Here is a 22,533-nt window from a genome sequence, read left to right as displayed (position 1 = left end):
GGACACCTCCCACAGGATTCCCCCAACACATACCCCTTTTTTTTTTTAAGGTTTCCTAACTTTTTGTTGGAGGCAGATGGCTCAGGAGGGATATTCAGGCCACAGCTGGTTGGATCACTGTCCTCCGGATGCTTTTCTGGAGGCAACATAGAGTGTGGTTCTGAGCGCCAGCTCTGAGGGTTCACTGCCTTGGGCAAGCTCCCCAACTTCCTCACTGACTTCTCTCTCAAGTGCTGGAGACTGACAGCACCCCCTGGCAGGCTTATGGTGAGAAGTGAGTTAAGTGCGGAAGGCACTTGGAAAGCATTAGGTGTGAGACAAGCTCTATAAGTGCTAGCCAGCTATTGTTATTTTTACCATCACTGGTGCTGCCTTCGCTGCCGGGGCTCTTGGAGAGTTTAGAGTGTGGGTGACCATGGCGTCCAGATGACCCATCCTACAGCTTAAAGCTGGCAGATCCTACCAGAATAAATGGAAAGGAAAATGCCATCGTCAGCTTTCGTAGCCTCGCCACTGAAAGGCCCAAAGCCTGTAGTTCCTCTAAATGAAATCACATCCTGGCCATGTTGGCCTGTCTGAGGTCCTGGACACACAGCCAACTTCTAATGTGGCAAGTAAGGTTAAAAGGCCACCTGCCCAGGGCATCTGCACGTCCCACCAGCAGCGGGTGCTGGAAGATGAAGATCCGTCCTGTGGAAACCGGTTTTGTATCCCCACACCACATACATCTCTAACTGTGGGGTGAGTGGGGGTCTCCTTTCTTCCCTTCAGTGGAGTCCAGACGCCTGTCTCTGTAACCTGCCCTCCTCGGACAGACCTCCCTGCCTCACCCGTTCTCCCCACCCGGCTGTTCTCTCCAGGGCCTGGCCTCTGGGGTCCACTAGGCCACCCCTCTTAGCCAAGCTCTTGCCTGTAGTTCTCTTAACTCTGTTAGGGTAATGTTTGCTCCTTCATTCCTTCAACAAATACTCACTATCGGGAAAACCGGAATGTTTAGAAAAAGGAAAATATTATCCATTATCCCACCATTCAGAGGCAGCCAGGGTTACTTTTATGGTACATTTGGTACGTTTTTGGTAGATTCTCTCCTAATGTTCTTTCTCTTGTGGTTGAAAATTAATGTAGAATCCAAACCCTTAAAATCGGGCAGACTGACAAAGTTGACCTGAAAGTCTGGGATTACCCAGCTGGACCCTGCCTGCTGTGTTGTAGATGTGTAAGCCAGAGCCCAGAGTGGGCGTGACCTGCCAAAGGTCACCCAGCAGCCTCGCCTCCCCGCCTGTGCTCAGCTTCTCACCAGTGCCAGAGGCTCTCCATGAGCTCAGGCTCTGTAGCCAGGCCACCTGCATTTGGGCCCTGCTCCTTCCTGTCCAGCGCTGAGACCTTGGGAATTGACTAACCACTCAGCGCCTCAGTTTCCTCACCCGTGAAGTGGCTGAGGGAAGTGTGTCTCCCTCATTTGGTTGTGGTGGAGATGAAATGTTACACGTGAAGTGCTCAGAGAGCACATGTGACAGAACAAGCCATCAGTGTTTGCTGCTTCTGCTGTCACAAAGCTTTGGTGTAGTGGAAGCTTCCTAAAGTGGCTCAGTGGGGAACCACTTCCGTTGGCAGGTTTTCCTCTTCCGTGCCTGGGACCAGGGGTATCAGAACAGTGTCTGCAGGCGTGTCAGTGTCCGAGTGAACCGAGGGCGTGGACTGTGGCCCCTCGGGTTCCCATGAATTCATTTACTCTTCGGGACGTTTGCTGCGTGTAGTGAAGTCTGCAAATAGTCATTGAGCGTCTAGTACGGACAAAGGGCTGTCCGAGTTTGCCCTGTTTCAGAATACCCAAATAACACCCCAGGTTTCAACTAAAGGCGTCTGATTCTGTGGAGATGCCTCTTCCCTCAGGAATAGGAACCTGTGTGTCTTCAGAGACGTCCTGTTGTGACCTGTGGTGTCCACCGTAACCACTCATCTTCCGGACCTTAACCTACAGTGCTGGTGCCTTTATCCAGTGCTGGGACTGAAGTTAGGTTGCCAACTGAGTGTTTCAGAAACTGGAACCAGAGTCAGGCTGTGACCTGCCCATTCCTCCTGCTACGCCCTTGTCAGGAGCAGATGTTAGGAGAGCAGCTGTCCAGGTCTGAGCACAGCACAGCAGAAGGAATGGCATGCACGCTCCCTGACTAGATTATGTTGCAGAAAGAAAGGATACATTTTGTGAAAAGGGAACAAAAAGACCTTTTTGTGGAACTTGGTTGGGGTGGGAGAGAGGAAACTATTTTGCAACTATGTCATCCTTGACAGTGACAGGTAGACAAAGCCAAAAATGACAGCTGTCCTAAAAGACACATCCAAATACAAGGAATGCTAGTTTTCTGAGGTATCTGAGTGAGTAATATGGCACCAGTCTGTTTGCCGGGAACAAAACAGCCACTGGTGGGCTCTTCTCAGAACCAAATACTCAAACACCTGTTCTTGGTAATATGTTATTAATGCTCCATTTTAAGAAGTTTTGTTCCTTGGACACCAGATTTTCACTTTCAGAGTGAAAATCAACTACTAGCATGAGGGCCAGGCCCTGGCGAGCAAGGCTGTAGGTTCTCTCAACTCTGGGCTGCAGCAGGTGTCCTGTTAAACCTATTCCCACAAGATTGATGCTGTTTAGTTATTTTCATAGCAGTAAAACAGTGAACTGCTGAGTGAAATTACTAGATTGATATGGCTGCCGTAGAGCTATTCCTGAGGCCATGGGGTTTATGAAATAGAAACCCAGGGAGAAGGCAGAAGAACCCCTGTTCTGGTTGTCTCTGGTGACACCCACCACGGCATGTTTGTAGTCTCTGGTGACATCACGGTCTGATCTGCACCAGGTAGCCCAGGCATCTTTGTTCTTCTAGCGTAAAGTTCCTGAGGGCAAGGACTCATCTCCGTGTCTTTAGCTCTGGCATCCTGCACTAAGAGCTCAGTAGCCATTTTTGGATGGAGTGAGCTGTAACTTTTGCCGCAGTCTCCCTCTGAGTAGTGGTGGTGCTGGTAACTGATCCTTTCCTCGTGAAGCTGAAGAGCGGAAAAACAGTCACCTGAGCTCCTCCTGGGTCCTTGCATGAAGACTGACTGAAGCTTGCCGGTGTCCTTGGCAGCTGTGCTTCCCATGTTGCAGAAAAAAGTGCCAGTTTTATAGGGACTTGTTGGTAATCAGACGCCACCCTTTACCACTGGACAGCTCCTCCATATGCAGACCCCTTATGTGGGGCAGCCTGTCAGGGACTGAATGTTTGTGCCCCTCTAAATTTCATGTGTTGAAGCCCTAACCTGCAATGTGACGGTATTTGGAGGTGAGGCCTTTAAAGGTGATTAGGTTTAGGTGAGGTCACGAGGGAGGGGTGCTCATGATGGGATTGGTGTCCTTCATCCAAAGAGCCCAGAGAGCTGGCTTGCTGCCTCTGCCACGTGAGGACACAATGAGAAGGCGGCCGTCTACACGCCAGGAAGAGCGCTCTCACCAGGAACTGATTTGGCCAGCACCTTGATCTTGGACTCCTAGCCTCCGGAGCTGTGAGAAATGAATGTCTGTTCTTTAAGCCACCCGTTTTATGGGCTCATGCTATAACAGCCCAAGGTGACCAAGACAAGAGTCTTCGTCCTTTCGGGAGAACCTCTCAGAACTGACTACCTTACTCCTATTTAGAGGCTTAAAAAAATCATCCTGCTCTTCAACTTCTGGGTTTTGTCCTTGAGCATTACCAAGAGCAGATGGTTATAGAAAGAAGCATTTTTAATTAAATGCCTCACAATAAAGCCTTAACATTTGTCAAGAACACAAAACAAACAGCCCTGTAACTGCATGCATCTAGGTGAGTAGCGTTCAGCTTGGTTAGAGCTAAGATGCCACTCAGAACAGTGTGTGTCCCCATCTTCACATGGCTGCCACATTTATCCCCAATGAGAAGGCAACCTTTCTAGAAACTGTTAATTCCATCGTTCAGTCTTGCAAGACAGGAGCCTCCTGACTCACCCATTATATAACCAGTTGGCCTCGGCTCCAGGTTGTGTGTGCTCCAACGTTTTTTTGGGTGCTTTCTGCCTGCTGAGTCTCGTCACAGAAGCAAGTTGTTCTTTGCACCTAATGCTAAAATAGTCTCCTGACCCTCATCGGAATGCAAGCACATCATATTAATGTGTTGGAATGTTTGCAGATTATATCTGTTTTTAAAAGTCCTCAAACCATTCTTGACTCCTCCACGTTTTCCCGGAGAACCAGGGCTGAGCAAGGCCCTGTGAGTAGGCCTCATGGGACATACACAGTGATCTAAAAAACAGACCCTGTCCCCCATGCAGAGGCTCGTCAGATGTCCATCCGTTGTCCCCTCCTCAGCCCAGACAGGGCTCTCTGGCTGCACAGTGTAGCCTCTTCCATCTTGGCCTTATGGCCTCCTCTGGTCTGTCTGCCATGGCAACAGCAGTAACCTAGCCTGGAGCAAGGAGTTGTGGGAGTGAGGAAGTGGGCTGGCAATGGCAGAGAAAGAGAGCCTGGCCAGGATGTGCCCAGCGCTGGGCTGTCCACAGCAGTGTGGTCTCCCTTGTGCAGATGAGGCTGGTGCACAGAGGGCAAGAAGCTTCCAGTGAAACTCAGGCCCCGGTCTGTGTGACTGAGCTCTATGTGCCCTTCCCTCATCTTTCCTGTCTCAGCTGCTGGGTGGGGGGCATTGGACCCCATGCCATTTGAGGGACTGTCCCAATAACTGGGGCATGGGCCAGAAGCTTACTAAGCCCATATCCATATCCCCTCATTTAAAAAACAGATAAACCAAACCTTCCACTTCATAAGAAGTAAAATTCTGGTACCTTTAATATGACAGCCTTCAAAGGCAATACATACTATTAATATTTATTGGAAACCTGACTAGAATTTTCAAAAGAAATGATTATGTCTGAAAATATACAGCAACCAGGTAGTTTGAGTCTCTTGATTCTCAAGTTAAATAAAGCTGGAGCTATACAATAAATATTTTTTTCATTGATGTTCTTTTTATCCTGAGTTTAAATCTGTTAATACCAAGCCTTTTGCCCTAATCCTTCTTCTGCTGGAAGTGATTAATAACTGAACATTTTTATGAAGGCAAATGTGTGCTTTATTTCCAGTAACAGTACCTTTGAAGAGCAAGCTAATTAATGATTTTTTACTGCTGAATGTATGCAAGAAATAAAGCAATTTTGTGAATTGCCGCAAAGAAGACAATCACTGTTGATCTGCATATCACTTAATTAACCCAGGCCATTCATGGAAAATAATTACCTTTAATTATGATAAAAAAATTTGTTGAGAACAAATTGGAAATTATTCTGCCTTTAGTGAGGAATTACACCATTAGTGCTTCTTGAGGTTAAGCAAAGCTTTTATCTGAGATGGTGGCTGAATATGGGATAGGTTATTTACTGTAATTGCTTGAAAATGCTGTGTGTGAATAATGGTTTTAGATTAATTTTCTCCTTTCTTTAAATGTTGTCATTTGTCTTATGAGGACTGCTAGAAGTTCATTAACATTTGAACACCCACTTGAAGGATCACGTTTTGATTGACAGTCCATGAGTTGTTATGGAGCTCTGAGTCTGAAAAGACCACAGCATAGCCTGTCCTAGCAGCCGAATCATAGAGTCCTGGTGTAGAAGGTCCCGAAGTGATGCTTGTTTGCATTTTAGACTTCTGGTTCGCGGCCGCTTCTGCCGGAGGGCCATCCCAGTGAAATTCCACAAAGTTAAAAAGCCTCTTAGATATGATTTCACTGACATTAGTACCTTTTCCAAGGAATATGTTTTTAAACTAAGGTACAAAGTGGTTACCCAACTTTATCTAGATAATTCTGGGGCATGAGCATTAATTATTTTCTTTCCATTACTAGAGAACTTCCAGAAAGAAATGGGTTCTAAAAGTTGTTGTCACTATCCTTATCATACCAAGCTAAATCTGAACCATCTGCTGTGCCCTTTCCTCCTTTCCCCACAGCATTAGATAATTTTAAGAAGGGCAGTGGTTCTCACGTGTGTTTTAAAGAACAGCCCAGCTTGCAGTGAAGCCTCTGCCTCGTAACTGGCCAGGACTCAGCAGACCTCACCTGGCTTTGCCCTGGGTCAAGCCAACCTCCTGCTGGGAGTATGTCTTACCACATGTGAGAAGAACCCAGAGGTTGGGACCCTTCCCATGCTAACAATGCACTGAGTTCACTGTGACCATTTTAACAGATATTACAATGACAACCATTTGCCAAATGTTTGAACCATTTCCAGAAGCTTCTCCTCGTGCATGCCTCAGTAGTAGTACAGGCGATGTATATATAGCTATGGAACTTCAATGTGATATTTACTTAGATACTTTATAATACAAATTTTATACTATCACTTATAGTCATGTTTTTCTGGGGGGAAAAAAACTTCTGTTTTTTCACCATTTCTCCAGGACTCTGGATCGATTTGGAAATGTCCTACAATGGGTCCTTTCTGATGACTCTCGAGACCAAAATGAATTTGACCAAACTAGGTAAAGAGCCTCTTGTTGAAGCCCTGAAGGTTGGAGAAATTGGCAAAGAAGGGTAAGGGGCTATATGACTTTACTAATCCAACCCTGGGGGCCGACCTCTCCCTCCAGCCTTTGAGGGAGCCGGTTTGATGTGTAATAATAGTCCCAGTGCTGAGTGAGCTTCCACATAAGTGCTGCTGACCACAGAACGTTTCAGGGAACAGTTCCCTACTCTCATCCCCTGCAGACTGGGAGTCCCCACTTATGCCCTGTGCTGCCAGTGAGGCACACAGTATCAATTATGCAGAAAGCATCACTGACTCAGACCAGCAGGGCAGGCTCTTCTGCACAACAAAATGTCCTGTGAAGAAAATCGTCATTCAGAAAGTACCTCATTCAACTTAACGTCACAGAGAGCCATGTGTGGGCAAGGCTGAGGTCCCTGGAGGGTGTGTCTGCTTTAATCACAAAGTCAGAATTATTTCTAACTAGCAATTGATTGTTTAGCCAAGAAGGTGCCCCCAAAGTGTTTTGAGATGCATTTTCCCTAAATAATACAATATTGATTTGCTTAGTAAATGCCTCTCTTTGTAGAAGACACTGCCTCTACTGCCCAGAGTTTGTTGGATTTAGTAAATATTCCAAATTCGTGAGTTAGTTAATGAAGCTTGATTTTATTTCTTCAATACCTAGAATATGGATAAGCTGGAAATTTTACATTCCCATACACTGCTTCTGACTACAAATTTAAATTATATAATTGTTTTTACGAAATGGAAACTGCTGATGGCAGTCTGCTTCTCACATCTTTAGCCCCTTTGCATAGAATTAACAATACAATGACAGGAAAGCTCCACCAGGAGCCACCCTTATCAGGGTCTAAATATAAGACAGGACTCTTAGATTTTTGCTTAGTTATGATACTGACACGGTACTTCCATTCCTATTGTGGTAATAGCAGATGGAGGGAGTTGGGGTCAGACATTTGAGAATGTTCTTTTACTTAGTTTACTCCGATTTATCCAAGTTACTTAATGAAATGTTCCTATTTTAATAATTGGAGAATTTCACCTGTTGTATGCAGTCTAACCTGTATCTGTGCTATTTTCCTTCCATTTTTCTGCTATTTGTTAAAATATGTTTGGATTCGGGAATCTGTGGATTATATTTTCTGGTGAGTGATATTTATCAACTCCATGTGGCATTTCATACCCCGTCAGTGCTGAGTCTTGTTTGGGCCCATGTGATACCAGTAGGAAGCTTGTCCTTGCCTCATGTTCCTGGATATAAAGGCCGTTTGTAGACCTGAGTGGACTGAGATCCAGGAGCATTTGTATTTAAGAGGCTTTCCTGGCAGGGAAAGTCCTACAAACTTCCTTGATTTGAATTGCTGGGGTCCTGATCTAGTCCTGTAGTCAGATTCAACTTCTGTCCCTGGACATCCCCACCTGTCACCATGCACACCTGAGCATCATCAGTCCAGCCTCATGACAACAGAGTTGCAGGACCAGCTGCCAATAGCATGAAGCACATCAGGCAGAAGCAGTTTCGAACATGAGGTCTAAACGGGAGCATGAGAGAGCAAACATCCGTCAGAAGCATTTGTGCAAGGAGCCCTTCCCAGAAACAGCCCTGTGTGCGCACAGAGCTGCTGGGACTACACTAGAGAGGAAGGGGGTCTGCCCCAACACTGCCAGGTCCCTGGGATCCTCATTACTTAGGCATTCAGTGTTCACCTTTATTCATGCGGCTCTCTTGGCACAATTTCAAGTTCATAAACTCTGGCTGATCAGAGGATGGACATGTTTCTGAGCAAGCAGTGGTTCTTTAGACTGTGCAGAAAATCCTCTGCTTTTGGAATATGATGGTATTTAATTTGTAATATATTTCTAAAGTACCATTTTTTTCACAGTAGTGTCTGGTATAAAATGTTTTACCCCTTCCTGTGATGGCGTGAACGTATATGTTGATGTGTAATTTGCTGTCATTTAATTTCAAAAGCAAGGAAACCTACAATCCAAAAGCACTTGAGAGAAGAAGGCCTAGGAAAATGAGCCCTTAGCCCTCTTTTGCATAAAGGACCCCTTGGAGGATCCAAGAACTCTGGATTCTTTTCCCAGAAAATGCCTCCATGTGTGCCATCTGGTTCACAATTCCAGGGAGCATCAGGAGCCTCTGCAAGCCCATCCATAGCCCAGAACCTAATCCCAGAGGTGATTCTAGAGTCCACTCTTCACCTCCTCAGCCCTGAGCATATGGAGTCGCCCTGAGGCTACACGCCATAGGAGACACAGAAAGTCAGTATGACAGTAGCTGTTATTAAACACATGCGTGGTCTTTGGTACTGACATTTCCTTTGATTTGAGACCTCCAAAGAGCAGAACGTCTGAAGCGTAGGCCAGCAGCGGCTCTTTCCTCCAGGCCCTCCCCGTAGCCTGTGGCTACCAGTCCAGGGTCCCACTTTTCCACAGGGGCTGGTTCCCCTGCTGTCCCACTCTGGCCAGGCCTCTGCTTTGTCGCCCTGCTTTTTCCAGTCCCCCTTCAAGTGTGCAAATGATTGTGCCCTTGGGGAGTCTCAGGAGATGCCACGCAACCTGTGAGAAGCCCTCCTTACTGGTAGGAAGTTGTTCACGTCTCCATATTATTACCCCGAAGGTGATCGTGAGAAATTGAAATCTATGTTTCTTTATTCTAGTGAAGTCCTTTCCTTCTGAAATGTGGGTGCATTTTTTGTTTGCAGACCTTTTTCCTTTAGTCTTTTTATTTCCCAAATGGTCTTCTTGTTACACACGTAGCTAGCATAACTTTGGGGCAGTAAGGTACTCATAGAATTCAGGCAGTAGACGGAGCAGTCTTAACTTTAGGAATTGCCTGCAGATGGCCAAAGTGAGTCAGTCAGGGAAAATGTTCTGCATGTTGGCTGCTCTTTAAATGAAGGGGTGGCCTTGGGGTAGGACATTTCCAGTAAGGCGCTTGACCTGTTCATGCTCTACCATTGCAGCCTAGGCCCGATGTACAAGTCCCCATGTGGAGGTCCCCTTGTGTACTCCATGTTGTGTCACTAGTCCATAGTATACCCCGAAATACCACCAACACCCCGCCCTGAGGCCCCTGATGTGTTGGGAGCCCAGTGCTTGCAGCCCACACTGTGACTAGGTCTGGCTCTGTGCTTGTATGCGTGTGTGTGTCTGTGGCAGACATACGGGGTGGATTTCTCTTGAATAAAAGAAAAGGAATACTCTAATGAGTGTGGTCCCCCACAAGGCAGTCACCTCACCGGGCTGTTTAATTATGCATTCTTCACTTAAGAGCATTTTTTTGGAGCTGCTTTTTTTAGAATTTCCTCTGGAATCTGCGACATTCTTTTAACTATCCTGAGTGACAGCAAATCATCCTGTTTTGTAGATGAATTGGATCTTTGAGAAATTGCTAGACATCATTCAGAGGCATTGGTAATTAATGAGACAAAGAAATAAAATGTTTGGTCTGAGACAGAATATCAGTAATAAAATAAGTTTTTCTTTTGTGTCTGACTCTAAACACATTTCCAAAAAGATTTTTAACAGCGGCTGCAAAACTGGAATAAGCCTTTTAAGGTGGCTCTTTGAAAGGATATCACACTCATCTGGAACTCTAAGGTGTGTTGTTAAAAATTAGGCTTCATGCGTTCTAGCACATTTTAAATAAGGATGTGCAGTGTGTCTTTCTCCAAAGTTCACGCTGACATCATAGGGTTGAGATCATAAAACGCAGGCTCAGTTATAAAACTGACTATCAGCCAGTGTTACTCATTTAATTAGTTAGGTATTAGGTGCCACATAATATAACTCCCTGTGCAGAGATTAGAGGTAACATTTACTCAAAATCAGAATTTCGTGTCATCTGATCTGCTTTAACTGACATAACATTGTCTAAATTATTAACTTCAAGCCACAAAATTTGTCCTGATCTCTGTCCTGCGGACATTTAATTCGGGAACCTGAGAGCTTCCTGCAGTGTGTAGCCTTTGGCATCTTCTGCCCTGGGTCTGGTGGCTGCCAGATGACAAATACTGGTGGGGACAGGAGGGCATAATGGCTCAGCAGGTTTCACTGTGGTCCCAGATTTTGAGGCAGCCCTTTGTGCTGGGTTGATGGGGAGCAGGACACAGACTGTCTATCTGGCAGCTCTAGGTCTGAGCTGGGAGCACAGTCATTGTACTGGTGGAGAAGTAAGATGCATTTTTGAATGGTTGTGTTATCTTTGGGGATTTGTGTCCCTGACTTTCCTCATATCAAGACACAATTTAGGCTTTCGTGGGAATCATATTTTGCTTTTGCTCTGTCCATTTTAAATAAAAGCAGCTTTAGTGAGGGCTCTCTAACCATGGAAAATTCTGAAGACTCTTGGTGACCAGCGAACACACATACACATTTTCTGAACCAGCCAGGCCTCAGATGGAAGGAGGAAGAACAAGTCAGTTAGGTGTGTTGCTGTTTCTGTCGCCAGGCACAAGAGGCTTTTGTGTCTGCAGAGGGAGTTTCCTTTTAACATTATACTCAAGCCTGTTGGCTGGAGCGGCTGGCTCTAATGTGTCAGAGCTGGGCTTGAGGAGGATCCAGGTGTCCTGCTAGGGAGGACAGTTGGGGTCCTCTTACAGCCAGGCTCCTGTTTCAGGGGCGGAGATCTCAGTCCTGCCCTCCCAGTGCTGAGCCTTCAGTCCACACCAACGTGTGCTCTGCCCTTGGGTGCCCTTGGCTCCTGTTGGCTAAGAGATGACTGCCCTAGGTAGGCTGCTGCTTCTGGTGGCCCAAGGACAGCATCAGAGGAAAACCCCAAAGGACTGCACCTGCAAGGAGATAAGACCTCAGCTGTACTGCCTTCTCCTGTCCTGGTAATTTTGTCCTTGTTAAAAATACAAGGCCCAGCCTCTGTTTAGTGACCATTTGATTGCCTCATAGTGTTCAGAGACTACTCTGTCCTTTGTTTACTTTGTCCCAATTAAGTCTCTGAGCCTCAGAGATGGGCCCTGCACGTCTTCCTCCCTGAAGCAAAGCCACCATCCAGGGAGGGAGCTGCCTTATGTGGGTTAAAGCTCAGCCAAGAAGCCCCCAGTGACCCTCAGTAGGGAACCTTGATCACTCACCACTGCTGGTGATCCAGCAACCCCCATGCCTCTGGAAACAATACCCAACCTGGAAAGATTAATGAAGGACAGCGCTCTCTGATGAGGCTTTTTATTACTTTGTTTTAAAATGGTATTTCAAAATGTACTTCTCGAGGACAGTTCCTGGGTTCTCATGTCATTTGTTTCCAAGAGTCCCTTGAGATTTGTACCCTGTTGTGGTTGGCTTTTTCTGTGACTGTCAGGAGCTGGGGCAGGTGTGGAATACATAGTTTCACTAGAAGGGAGTCTTGAGTCAAAACTAATTTGGAGGTAACTAAGGCAGAGAGCATATAGTTGTTAAACTCAGCCAGAGTGTGAGGACTTGGCTGAACATCCCCATCATCAGTGAGAGGTGGCCATGTCTCCAAACTAAGCTGTCACCTCACCCTTGCAACCTTCGTTCTTGTCATTCACCCTCCTTGGCTATTGCTGCACTATTGATTAACTCACTGCATTTGTTGTCAATTGCACCAAACTCCCACTGCCTGTCCTGACGCATGCACCAAATCGAACTCTTCAGGCCCAAGTCCTCTGTGGTCTTCCCAGGGGACTTAGCGGCTGAAGAGTCTCCCGGGTACTGGGCCAATCTGAGGACTCTTGGATTGGGCCTCTTCTTTTTTGGGTGGGTTGGGGGGAATGACATGTGTGGTGGTGGTGGCAGTGGAGTGTGTGTGTTCCCTTTCTAAGTAGAGCCTGGGTGGTGATCAGGCTGCTGTGGTGACTCTGCCCTGTTCAGTTGCAGGCCCAGGGCCTACTGTCTGGCCGACAGTGATGAGGAGTCCTCCAGTGCTGGCTCCTCCGAAGAAGACGATGCACCAGAGCCCAGCGCAGGAGACAAACCGCTTCTCCCAGGGGCCGAAGGGTGAGTGGATCCAGCTTCTGGGAATCCAGGGGTCAGGGCAGCAAGTTGGGAGTGAGCTTTAGTCCCTCGTCTCCTGTGATCTTCCTTTGTTCTTCACATTGAGTGAATGGTTGTGCATTAATAGCCCAAAGTCAGTGGCTTGTTTAGATTCCCGGCCCCAGAACAGAAAGATTCGTATAGCTTTTCTTACTTAAGAGGGTCTCAAACAAAATGGCTTTCTCTGACCATTGGAGTAAATAATAGGATTGAAGGGTACGCTTATTATCACAAGGCGAACAAATTACACAACAGCGCCCCCTGGTGCTCGGCGGAGAGCATTACTCCCCCTTCAGTTGCGTCACACTTGCTTCTGTTGAGCTGCTAGTTCCAACAAAGCAGAGACATTCAGGTGATTTCTTTGGTGAAATTTTGAAAATGTGGGTCACTTAACTGACCTTTTGGGTCGTGAACTTCATTTCTGGGGCTCTCTTTGCCTGTTACTCAGACTGTGGAATGATCAAAGTGCTTAAACAGCCTCTCTGTACAGATCTTTTAATTATTGAGTTAAGGAAACTAGAATTATAAAGAAACAAGAAGCATCTGTAAGAAAATATCAGCCTATTCACTTTTGAAATCCTACAGAAGATGAAAAGAGAATCCAGACGTTTGAGGAGTTGGTCCTAAAGTTTGTGTGCATTATTTAAAATCTACCCACTTGACCTTCTTAGGAATGATTGCTTTTCTCTACACATACACATAGTATTTTTGACAGTCTGGAACTGTGGGGGATTTTAAAGACCAAACACCCACTCTCCTTGGGGTAGCCTTATGGTAGATATGGTCTGATAAAAAAAATCTTGCTTTCTTGGCCTGCTAGCATGTCAGCTTGGTGTAGCATTTTTCTTTAGAAGTTCCTAAGCCCTTTAAAAAGTAGTTGCCACTCAAAGTTGGTATGACACCACCTAAAAGGTAGTCAGTAAAAAAATTGTGTTTTGTGTACCTGTTGACGCAGTATGATTTCTTATTGCCATTAGAGATGGTGAGGTTTCTCTAAGAGAACACTGGATTTATATTCAGTGTTTAAGGGTTATAAACATGACATACCTTCTCAGTTTGCCCTATGAGAACTTTGACTCTGTTGTCTAGATTCAGCCCTGCGTGATGTTTACACCTGTTTAAAGTAGTAGTTTTCAACTGAGGGATGATTTTTGTTCTCCAGGGGACATTTAGCAATGTCTGAAGACATTTTTTATTGTCATAACTAGGGGGAGTGTGCTAATGACATAGTGAGTAAAGGCCAGGGATGCTGCTAAACACCCTACGATGCTCAGGACAGCCCCCATGACAAAGAATCACCCAGGCCACAATGTCTGTGGTCTGCAGTTGAGAAACTCTGGTCTAAAGTAAGGTGAATGAAAAGTCACAGTTTTTGTTTGTGAAAGAGCAAAGTTCTGCTAACACCTATTTGTGTCCCCCATTTAAAGGTATGTTGGTGGTCATCGAACAAGTAAGATTATGAGGTTTGTTGATAAAATTACCAAGTCGAAATATTTCCAAAAAGCAACGGAGACAGAGTTCATCAAAAAGAAGATTGAAGAAGTCTCCAATACACCTCTGCTGCTAACTGTAGAAGTACAAGAATGTAGAGGAACCTTGGCGGTCAACATTCCACCTCCCCCAACTGACCGAATATGGTGCGTAGAGGGGCCCTCAGGAACAGCCAGTGATTCCCCTTGTTGCATGACCATAAAAGCCCCAGCCTGCTTACGCTTGACATTATGGAAAGTACCTTCTCCTGGGCAGAAGCACTTTCAGAACCTTAATGTTAGTTGTAAATCCAATTCTGCTTTCTTCTGTGAATGGTTAATTCACATTTAAAGATTCATCTTCACATGTTAGGAAGAGTTAAGGTCAATAGGTGAAGTTTATAGGATGAGCTGTTTCTACTCTTGATCTTCCTCCTCTCCAAAGGATCAAGAGAAGATCAACGTTTTGCACCAGTAAGAATGCTGCCATTTGTAGGGCTCTTACTCTCTGCCTGGCCTGGGCTGTAACTGCTTCACCTGTTCAGTACTCACAGCATCGTGTGGAGATAGGTGCCATTGTTATCCCCACTTTACAGACAAGTATCACACATCTGGCAGAGTCCCAGCAGGTTAGGGAAGACTTCCCTGGGTGAGACCCAGATGTTAAGGAGACAGAAGCATGTGCACTTCGTCACTGTGGTAGGAGGTCTCTCCAAGGAGTTGTCATTGAAACAGTGGTCCTCAATCCCACCTGCATATCACAGTTACCTGGAGACTTGTTAAACATAAAGATACGCCACGCCCGGCACCCAGAATTTAGGGGTTGGGAGACCAAGCCAGAATTGAGAATCACTGAAATAAATTATTCATGGATCTAGCAGAAGAAAATCATTGTCTTTGAATTTCAATTTAAAATTGACATTCCACATCCTATGAAATGTGCATAAGTGTATACAGGGATTGCCTAAAGGGATCTCATTGTACCATCAGGTACACGCATATGAAAAAGATAGCTCTGTTTTATCGTACAGGAAAACCAGCATGCTAGTACACACCCTTAGCGTTCAGAGAGTTTGTAGGAATGATCCCAAGAGAATTTTTGAATTGACTATCCGTTTAATGATGACATTGGTGTTTCCCAGTAAAAACTTAAAAATATTATTTTAGATTTTATTTTTATTTTTACTTTTTTATTTTATTTTTTTTTAGCTGAGCCATCCTGCCACCTGTTGGCAGCTCAGCGGCTGCTCAGCTCGGGCCAGGACTCAAACCACTGTTGCTCAGAGCTCAAACTCTTAAGCGAGCTCTTAACCAACTGAGCCACTCGGCCAGCCTAGATTTTATTTTTAAAGTAATATTTTCATTGGAAGAAAAGCTTATACTCTTATCATCCAAAAATAACCAGTTAATACCTTTCTGTACAGTCTCCCAAACCTAATTTTAAAATGTTTTTAAATACTAAGAGTTGATACATTTATCCCCCTTCTAAGTTTTAAGCTTTATCAGTTATAAATGCCACAGCTCAGTGGGAGATGAAATCAAAGGTCTCTGGGATAGTGCCACCTACTGATGTTCAAATGCTGAACTATTTGTTGTTGATCCACAGAGATGTTTAGTTAGATATTGAGTGTTTAGAAACATTTATAGCAATTTGACATTTTTATTGGTGTTTTTTAAAACACTGGTCCGTGACAAGTGGAAGTTTTTAGTTTGATAACACAGTCTCTTGTCTGGATACTTTACCAGCAATTCTGAGTGCCAGTCTGCTCCGTCAAGAAGCCCTAATAAGTGTGGTGTGGAGTGTGGAATGAAGAAGCAGGTTATGGACCGTTCTCTATTTACATATGCATATTAGCAATGTGGGACCATCAACCCCACTTCTCTCAGTGGTCTCATCTCCGGGGTGAGATTCAGAGAGGCAGTGCCTTTCACTTTCTGCTTTATAGATTTGTATATTTTGGGGTTTGTAACAGATATATACTACTTTTATAAACATAGAAACAAAAATGGTTGTTACCATTTTAGAAAGAAACAAAGCCCAGGCCACAGGCTTTTCCAGTGGTGTATCCTGCCTTTCCTAGTTTGTCAGCACTGTTCTGAGATCATCACAGCCCCACATACCCGGTCCAGGGACACAGGGAGTTCACAATTCATACTTGCTGTGCTGAATTACTTTTTAAAGGGGATTTTCAGAATAAGAGAACATTTAAGTAGTGATAAAGGCCTGTGTAAATGAGGAATGTTGGCTGCTGGTACTTGTCCACGTCCTTCCTTTGCCCCTAAATGTGATTATTACTTGTCTTCTTTAAAAGGTATGGTTTCCGGAAGCCACCATATGTAGAGCTGAAAGCTCGGCCAAAACTTGGAGAGAGAGAAGTGACTTTAGTTCATGTGACAGACTGGATAGAGAAGAAACTGGAGCAAGAGTTTCAGGTAAACGTGCAGGGTCATCTAGTGTTTCACACTGAGTCTAAAAGCTCTGGGTAGAACAGAGGTTCTGAGCAGCATGTGGGTCAGGATCCTCATCCCAGGAAACTACACGTATGACCAAACAGGTCAAATTTTAGGTAGTTTAAAAAACCCTGACACTCATCCACAGCACCCTGTTAAGTAGTCATCAGAGGAAACCCAAGAGGGTGGGGTCAAGGAGCCAAATGACTGTCTTATACCAGGAAGCCTGGCAAGGTTAAGCCCTCCTCCTGGGGGGGCCATCTTTGGACTTTGAGGGGCCAGGAATTGGCCAGCTTGTAGCACCTACCCATGGTCAGGGAAGCGGCTCCCGCCCTCGTGTGCTATCCACCTTGCTCCATTTGTTCAGTTCTCATGGAAACCCTTCCGTGTGCAGCTACCACCTACCCTGGTGGTCCAGAGATGCATCAGGCCTGTCCCTCCCCTGTGGAGAATCTTCGAGGGTAGTCTTGGAGTTTATACTATGCCAGAGCTCCTTCTCCAAGCCTGTATTCTGCATTGTCACCAAAGTGTAATAGCAATGTAGCCGAGGCCCTGAGAGGAGCTATTTCTATCAAATTTGTATCAGATATTTGAGGCACAGTTCTTTCAAGGTTTTATGGATTAGCAAACAATTCATTTGCTTTGTACTGAATTTCACCTTTAGAAGAAGACCCCTATTTTTACAGCGGTATATTTTGTTATTGCCTTTAAACTATATTTTTATTATTTAAAAGCTATTGACCAAATACAACTGAAAACCAATTTCTGGAAAGCTTAATATTATCACAAATGAAAAAGTACTTTGAACCTAGTTATGGGAGACACCTCGTGCCTTCCGTTTTTTTCCTTTTTCTTATCTCCCTAGAGCCAATGTTAGGAATTTGAGTGGGTCATCTCTTAGGGATATTGGGGTAAATGGAGCAAAAGAAGAGACAAGGGGGCAGAGATTGGTGTCTAGTATTTTTGAGGCAAGTTGAAGGGTAACTACTGCATTTTTCCATAGCCACTGGGGAAGTTTTCATTTATGCTTTTGTAAGAGAGCATTACTGAAGATTGAATGCATTGCCAAAATTCACTTGTATAAACCTAGTGTATAAACATGCAAAGCACCACTACTATCCATCACAGATCATCCTTTATATAAGCACTGTAGTAAGATTTTATATATATATATATATATATATATATATAAATATATATATATATATATATATGGTGTCATTAAAGCCATGACGTATTTTTTTTCATTGGCAAAAATGCGTCATGACTTTTCTGACAACCCAATATATAGCTTTGTCTGATTTTGGTTTTTAAAATAATTTGCTTACATTTTGTTGATAGATTGAAATGGATGCATTGACTTGGAATGTGCTCTGGACATAGTAATTTAGAAATATGAGCAGCTTAAGCCAGTTCTCTTAAAATAGAGTCCATTTATCAATTCATGCATGAATAATTGTATTATATGTACATGACATCAAAGGTTGTTTCTGCATCAAGGCTGACTTTATTGGGTTCTGGTGTCCATGCACTGATGTGGTTCCTCAACTTTCTAAATATGGTAGAGGAATTAGTTCAGAATGTGTAGGAAAAATTGTTTCATATTTTTAAAACTTGTCTAAAGCCTAAATTATTAAAACAGTAGGGCGTCAGCCTGAGAAAACAACGTATTCTGCCACCTGGCTGTTCTTTCTTCCTACAGAAAGTTTTTGTCATGCCAAACATGGATGATGTTTATATCCCTCTAATGCACTCAGCCATGGACCCTCGCTCCACTTCCTGCCTCCTGAAAGACCCACTTGTGGAGGCTGCTGATCAGCTGTGATGGCTGAAGATCTGACGTCCCCAGTATTAGAAGATCTAGCTCAAGGTGTGGGGTTCTTGGCTGCCATTTGTGCTGTAGCACTGGCCTTTCCCTGTGCCACAGCTTCTGCCCTCTGCCTGCCAGTGCCCATTCCACTGTGAGGTATCATTCCACACGTCCAGTGACTGGTGTCTGGATTGCCTACAGCAAAGCTTTGACTCAGCAAAGGAGACAGGAAGAACCATCACAGTGGAGAGGTTACACATGACTCACACCACAGCTTTAAGTCTACCAGTTTTTGTGGCAGCAAAAGAGCACATGAAGAGCAAAGCTACAACTGGAAGGCTTCCCCTTGCCTCCTCGACTCCAAAGCTTTTCCTCAGGCAGCCAGAGCACAAATGGAATGTTTTCTCACTTCTAGTCTGTCATGCAGCCCTCCACACTCTGAGAACGTCATTGTGGTCATGTGTGGAGGGTGGCGAGTGGAATTTTGTGAACTATTTCATTGGTGATAAAGATACGGCATAGCAACTTACTTTTCTTCATATTAAATTGTGCGTTTTGGAAGCAAGTAGCCATAGAACATGAACATAACACTAATGCTATCATCAGCTGGGGTGGGGACAGTGGGATTTCTTTCTGTGAACATTAGGCAAAGCCATGAGATCAAACCATCCCAAGCCTTTTACCAGTGAGATACAATCACCTGGTTCTAACGAATCCCAAATGGTTTCCTAAAATGACCATATGTGAAAACATCAAACACTGCACATGATGACCGGATCGGATAGGGCCGGAAAGCCAGAGCCACCATTTTTCTGTCTGGCACTTCCAGTGTGCTCCAGGAAACTTTGTATAGGCATCTAAATGCTTTGTTAATCTAATTGGTCTGGGATGTTTTGTGGGCAGTTTCCTTTTCTGATGGCCAAAACAGAACTGCTATCATCGGGAGTCAAGACCAGAAGTTTGCTCAACATCAAACACTACATATCTCAAAGTTAACATGTGACATTTTTTCAATGTTGCCAACTTATTTTGTGCATTTGTGTCAGAATGTTTAGTTTACAAGTGTGGAGGCTCTAATTGTACAATTTGCTTTGAGAAGTACATTTAAAATGATTTTGTTTAAAGCTTCATTCAACATCAAAATTACCTTGGGTAACTTTTGATAACTTCCATCTGTGGACTATGCTAACAGTGGGTTTTTTAAAACAGCACCTTGCCTGAACATGAATTTAAAGAAATTAATATATTGAGAAAAATATTTGAACCCTTGTTTGATTCCTTTAATTACACCATTAAACCATTTGACTTCAATTATTTTGACCATTCCAGTTGGTGTACTTTCTTCTAATTTCTCATTGTGTAGGCCAATTTGCCTGTCAGTCCGCATGTCTTGTTCACTGGTCTTTATAATTTCTGTGCAATAACTAAAGGCAAAGACTAGATGCACTACTGTGTAAAGAGATTACACACGACTGTACCTTATTGCACTTAAATAGTATGTGGGGATTTACAATCGCTTGCATTGTTTCACAAAATAAATATCTCATGTTAAATACTAGATACGCATCTAAGTTATTTCTAAATACTGTTTATAGGGACAGAATAGTGGGTACAGGGCACTTAGGCCCTTGGCCGCCAATAGCTTTCATTTCCTGAGTGATCATGGGACCAGCCCTCTTTTAAGGATCCTAGGTAGTCACACTAGACCCGAGAAGCAGGTGCTATTATTATCCACAATCCACACTTAAAAACCTGAGGAGGCAATCTTCCTGAACTGGAGCTCACACCCATAAGTGCCTGGTAGTTCTCTTGACTTGGGGCCCCCTCCAGTTACTAAGTGCCAAAGCAGTTCACACTGCACCTGTGCATCCTTGCCCTTCAACACGTGCTGCCTTGTACTCAGAACTGGTGTACCTTTCACCTAAGCCCAGTGAGGCACGGTGCATCACCTAGAATCTAGATTACTAAGGGTTGTGTACTTTAGGTGCCTATGTTGTACTCAGCAATGCATAAAATCTAACTCACCTTCACAATTACCCTGTTGTAAGCTGTTCAGGCTAACTGGGACAAATTCATTTGTGCAACGCTTTTAGCCCCACGCTCGGAACGGTATCCAAGTAAGCAGTTGGCCCCAGATGGCATTTTGTAAAACAAGTCACAGCTACACTTGAGCCAGGTAAGTTCATGCACCTCAAGTCCGAAGCCGGTTCCTGTCAAGTACGCCACGACCTGAAACTACTTAAAGGCCATGGCCGTTTCTCATCTACCTCTAGAGGCCGTCCACACAGCAGTAACTGAAACTGCATGTCTCCCTGATCACGACGACGCAAGTCGTCGGGGCTTCCAGGGCAGGCACAGGAATGTGCGGGGCACTAAGTAGCAGAGCCTACAGGATCTCCGACGTCTCTCTTGGGCACCTCAGCCTTGGTTTAAGGGCTGAGGCGACACAACCCCCTGGAACACCCACCACCAGCAACGCAGTGCTGCTATGTCGCTTGCGGTTAAAAGGGACGCCGGCGGAGAGCAGACAGCCCCAGTTATGCGCAAGCGTGTGCTCTGGCGCTGCAGCCTGACCCCCGGCGCCACGCACAGGCGCGGCGGGGGCTCAAAGGCAGCGCGTCGCGATAATAAACACCGACACCAGCGCTGGGATCAAACCATTTTATTAAGAGCCTTCGGGGGCTGGGGGGGGGGTCGAAGGGCTGGGGGTACGATGAGATCCGACGTCTTCGGCCGGCGAGGATCTGCAAGAACGAGAGCGGTGGGTGAGCGGCTGTGCGCCCGCAGGCCCGTTCCCCGCCCCCTCTACCCACAGCGGCCCGGCTCAGACTCTTGTTCGCATCACCCTTGTCAGCAGTCTAACACGTGCTTTGATTGGAAGGTCATCACCGCGGGCTACTTGCCTCCCACCCGGCGCCCGGGCCCCAATACCCGGGGCCGCCAGAGACAAACATAATAACCTACTCACCTCTTCACTTTCACAGCCGCCGAAAGGCAGAAATTTTGGCACGGCCTCTACTTAAAGGAGCCAACGGGGTGGTTGGGCGGGCCTTACCGCTATAAACCAATAGCAAGCCAAACTTCCGGCCACATGCCTGTAAAGTGGCCTAATGATTGGCTGTGCCCTCTGAGTCCTCCAGAGTATAGAGTGGTTACGTGTCAACCATGGAGACGGGACTCAAGGAAAGACAGAGTCGCCAGGGTTCTAAATTCTACCGGACTTCTTTCCACATCTCGAGTGCCGACTTGTTAATTAGCGCGGCTCTCAACACAAAAGAAAACTTTACAAACAACAGAACGCAAGTAATGCCTAACTTCTTTGAGATATTTTGTGCCAGAAGCTAGGCTAGGGAGGCTACAAAGGTGACTAACCTTGCTCCTGAATTTAGAGTAACCTGTTCCGGTAGAAAGAGTTTGTGTTTGAAAGTAGCTCGGATGTGCACCCAAATCCTGACTTTGCAATGAATTCGCTCTATGACCTTGATCACTTAACCTTTCTGAGCATCAACTTCTGAAAAAATATCCGAAATAGTTGGATTAAGTGGATTAATGTCAATCGCCTGGCACATTCTGAGTGGTAAACAAGTATTTGTTTTTAAAGGACTGGTGTGATGTGGAAGACTTACGTGATTGCAATACTTTAATAAATGCTAAAATAGCAGCCTACTATGGAAGCCCAGAAGAGAGAAGGCCCTCACGTTGGGAAAGCTAAAAGTGCTTCTAAGTATTGAGCTCATACTTTGAGCCAGGCACACTATTCACTAGTGGACAATAGGAAAACGGCCCCACCCTCTAAGAGCTTGATTTACCGGTATAGGGAACTGTAAGCAGTCATAATTTCTGGTCATCTTTATTTCCTTCATATGTTAGAAATTTGTTTCCTTTTTTCCCTTCAATAAGGAAAATGTATTGGTTTTTTTGGAATAGTGAAAGCATTGCAACCTACTTGTAGTTGAGTGGGGCTCTTATTTTCATTATTTTCTACATAGTCTTTAGTTAAATTTAAAATTTCCTCTTGGTCCAAAGCAATAATTATTTTGGAAATTGTTTTGTAACTTCTATATAATTATTTTTATCACCATTTAAACTTTTGGTTTTTCAACATTTATTACATTGCGGTAACAATTTCTACATTGGGAAATGTATTCAAGTTTTTTGTTTTTTGGGTTTTTTAAAGATTTTTATTGGGGAATTGGGGGAAGGGGAACAGACAAGTTGCTGTCGTTTTGTTCTTCAATCTAGTTGTGGAGGACGTTG

The 22,533-nt window shown here is 44.8% G+C and overlaps 1 protein-coding gene across 3 annotated transcripts in view; it reads left to right on the top strand.

Moving 5' to 3' along the window:
• The window catches only part of TEX2 (testis expressed 2), a 99,831-nt gene extending 79,997 nt beyond the window's left edge, over window positions 1-19,834 (top strand). For 2 of the 3 annotated variants that reach the window (XM_019637752.1, XM_019637753.1), the window contains exons 8-12: window positions 6,443-6,575; window positions 12,385-12,510; window positions 13,974-14,183; window positions 16,328-16,448; window positions 18,169-19,834. In XM_019637752.1, the coding sequence (XP_019493297.1) occupies window positions 6,443-6,575; window positions 12,385-12,510; window positions 13,974-14,183; window positions 16,328-16,448; window positions 18,169-18,291 (713 nt within the window). In that variant the 3' untranslated portion in view covers window positions 18,292-19,834. The remainder of the gene's footprint in view (window positions 1-6,442; window positions 6,576-12,384; window positions 12,511-13,973; window positions 14,184-16,327; window positions 16,449-18,168) is intronic. The other variant, XM_019637754.1, reaches the window with a different exon arrangement.
• Window positions 19,835-22,533: the final 2,699 nt, after the last annotated feature.

The sequence above is a fragment of the Hipposideros armiger genome, unplaced genomic scaffold (assembly GCF_001890085.2).
Source record: "Hipposideros armiger isolate ML-2016 unplaced genomic scaffold, ASM189008v1 scaffold_34, whole genome shotgun sequence".
Lineage (NCBI taxonomy): Eukaryota > Metazoa > Chordata > Mammalia > Chiroptera > Hipposideridae > Hipposideros > Hipposideros armiger.
The sequence above is the reverse complement of the archived record's forward strand: the minus strand, read 5'-3'. Positions and strand labels throughout refer to the sequence as shown.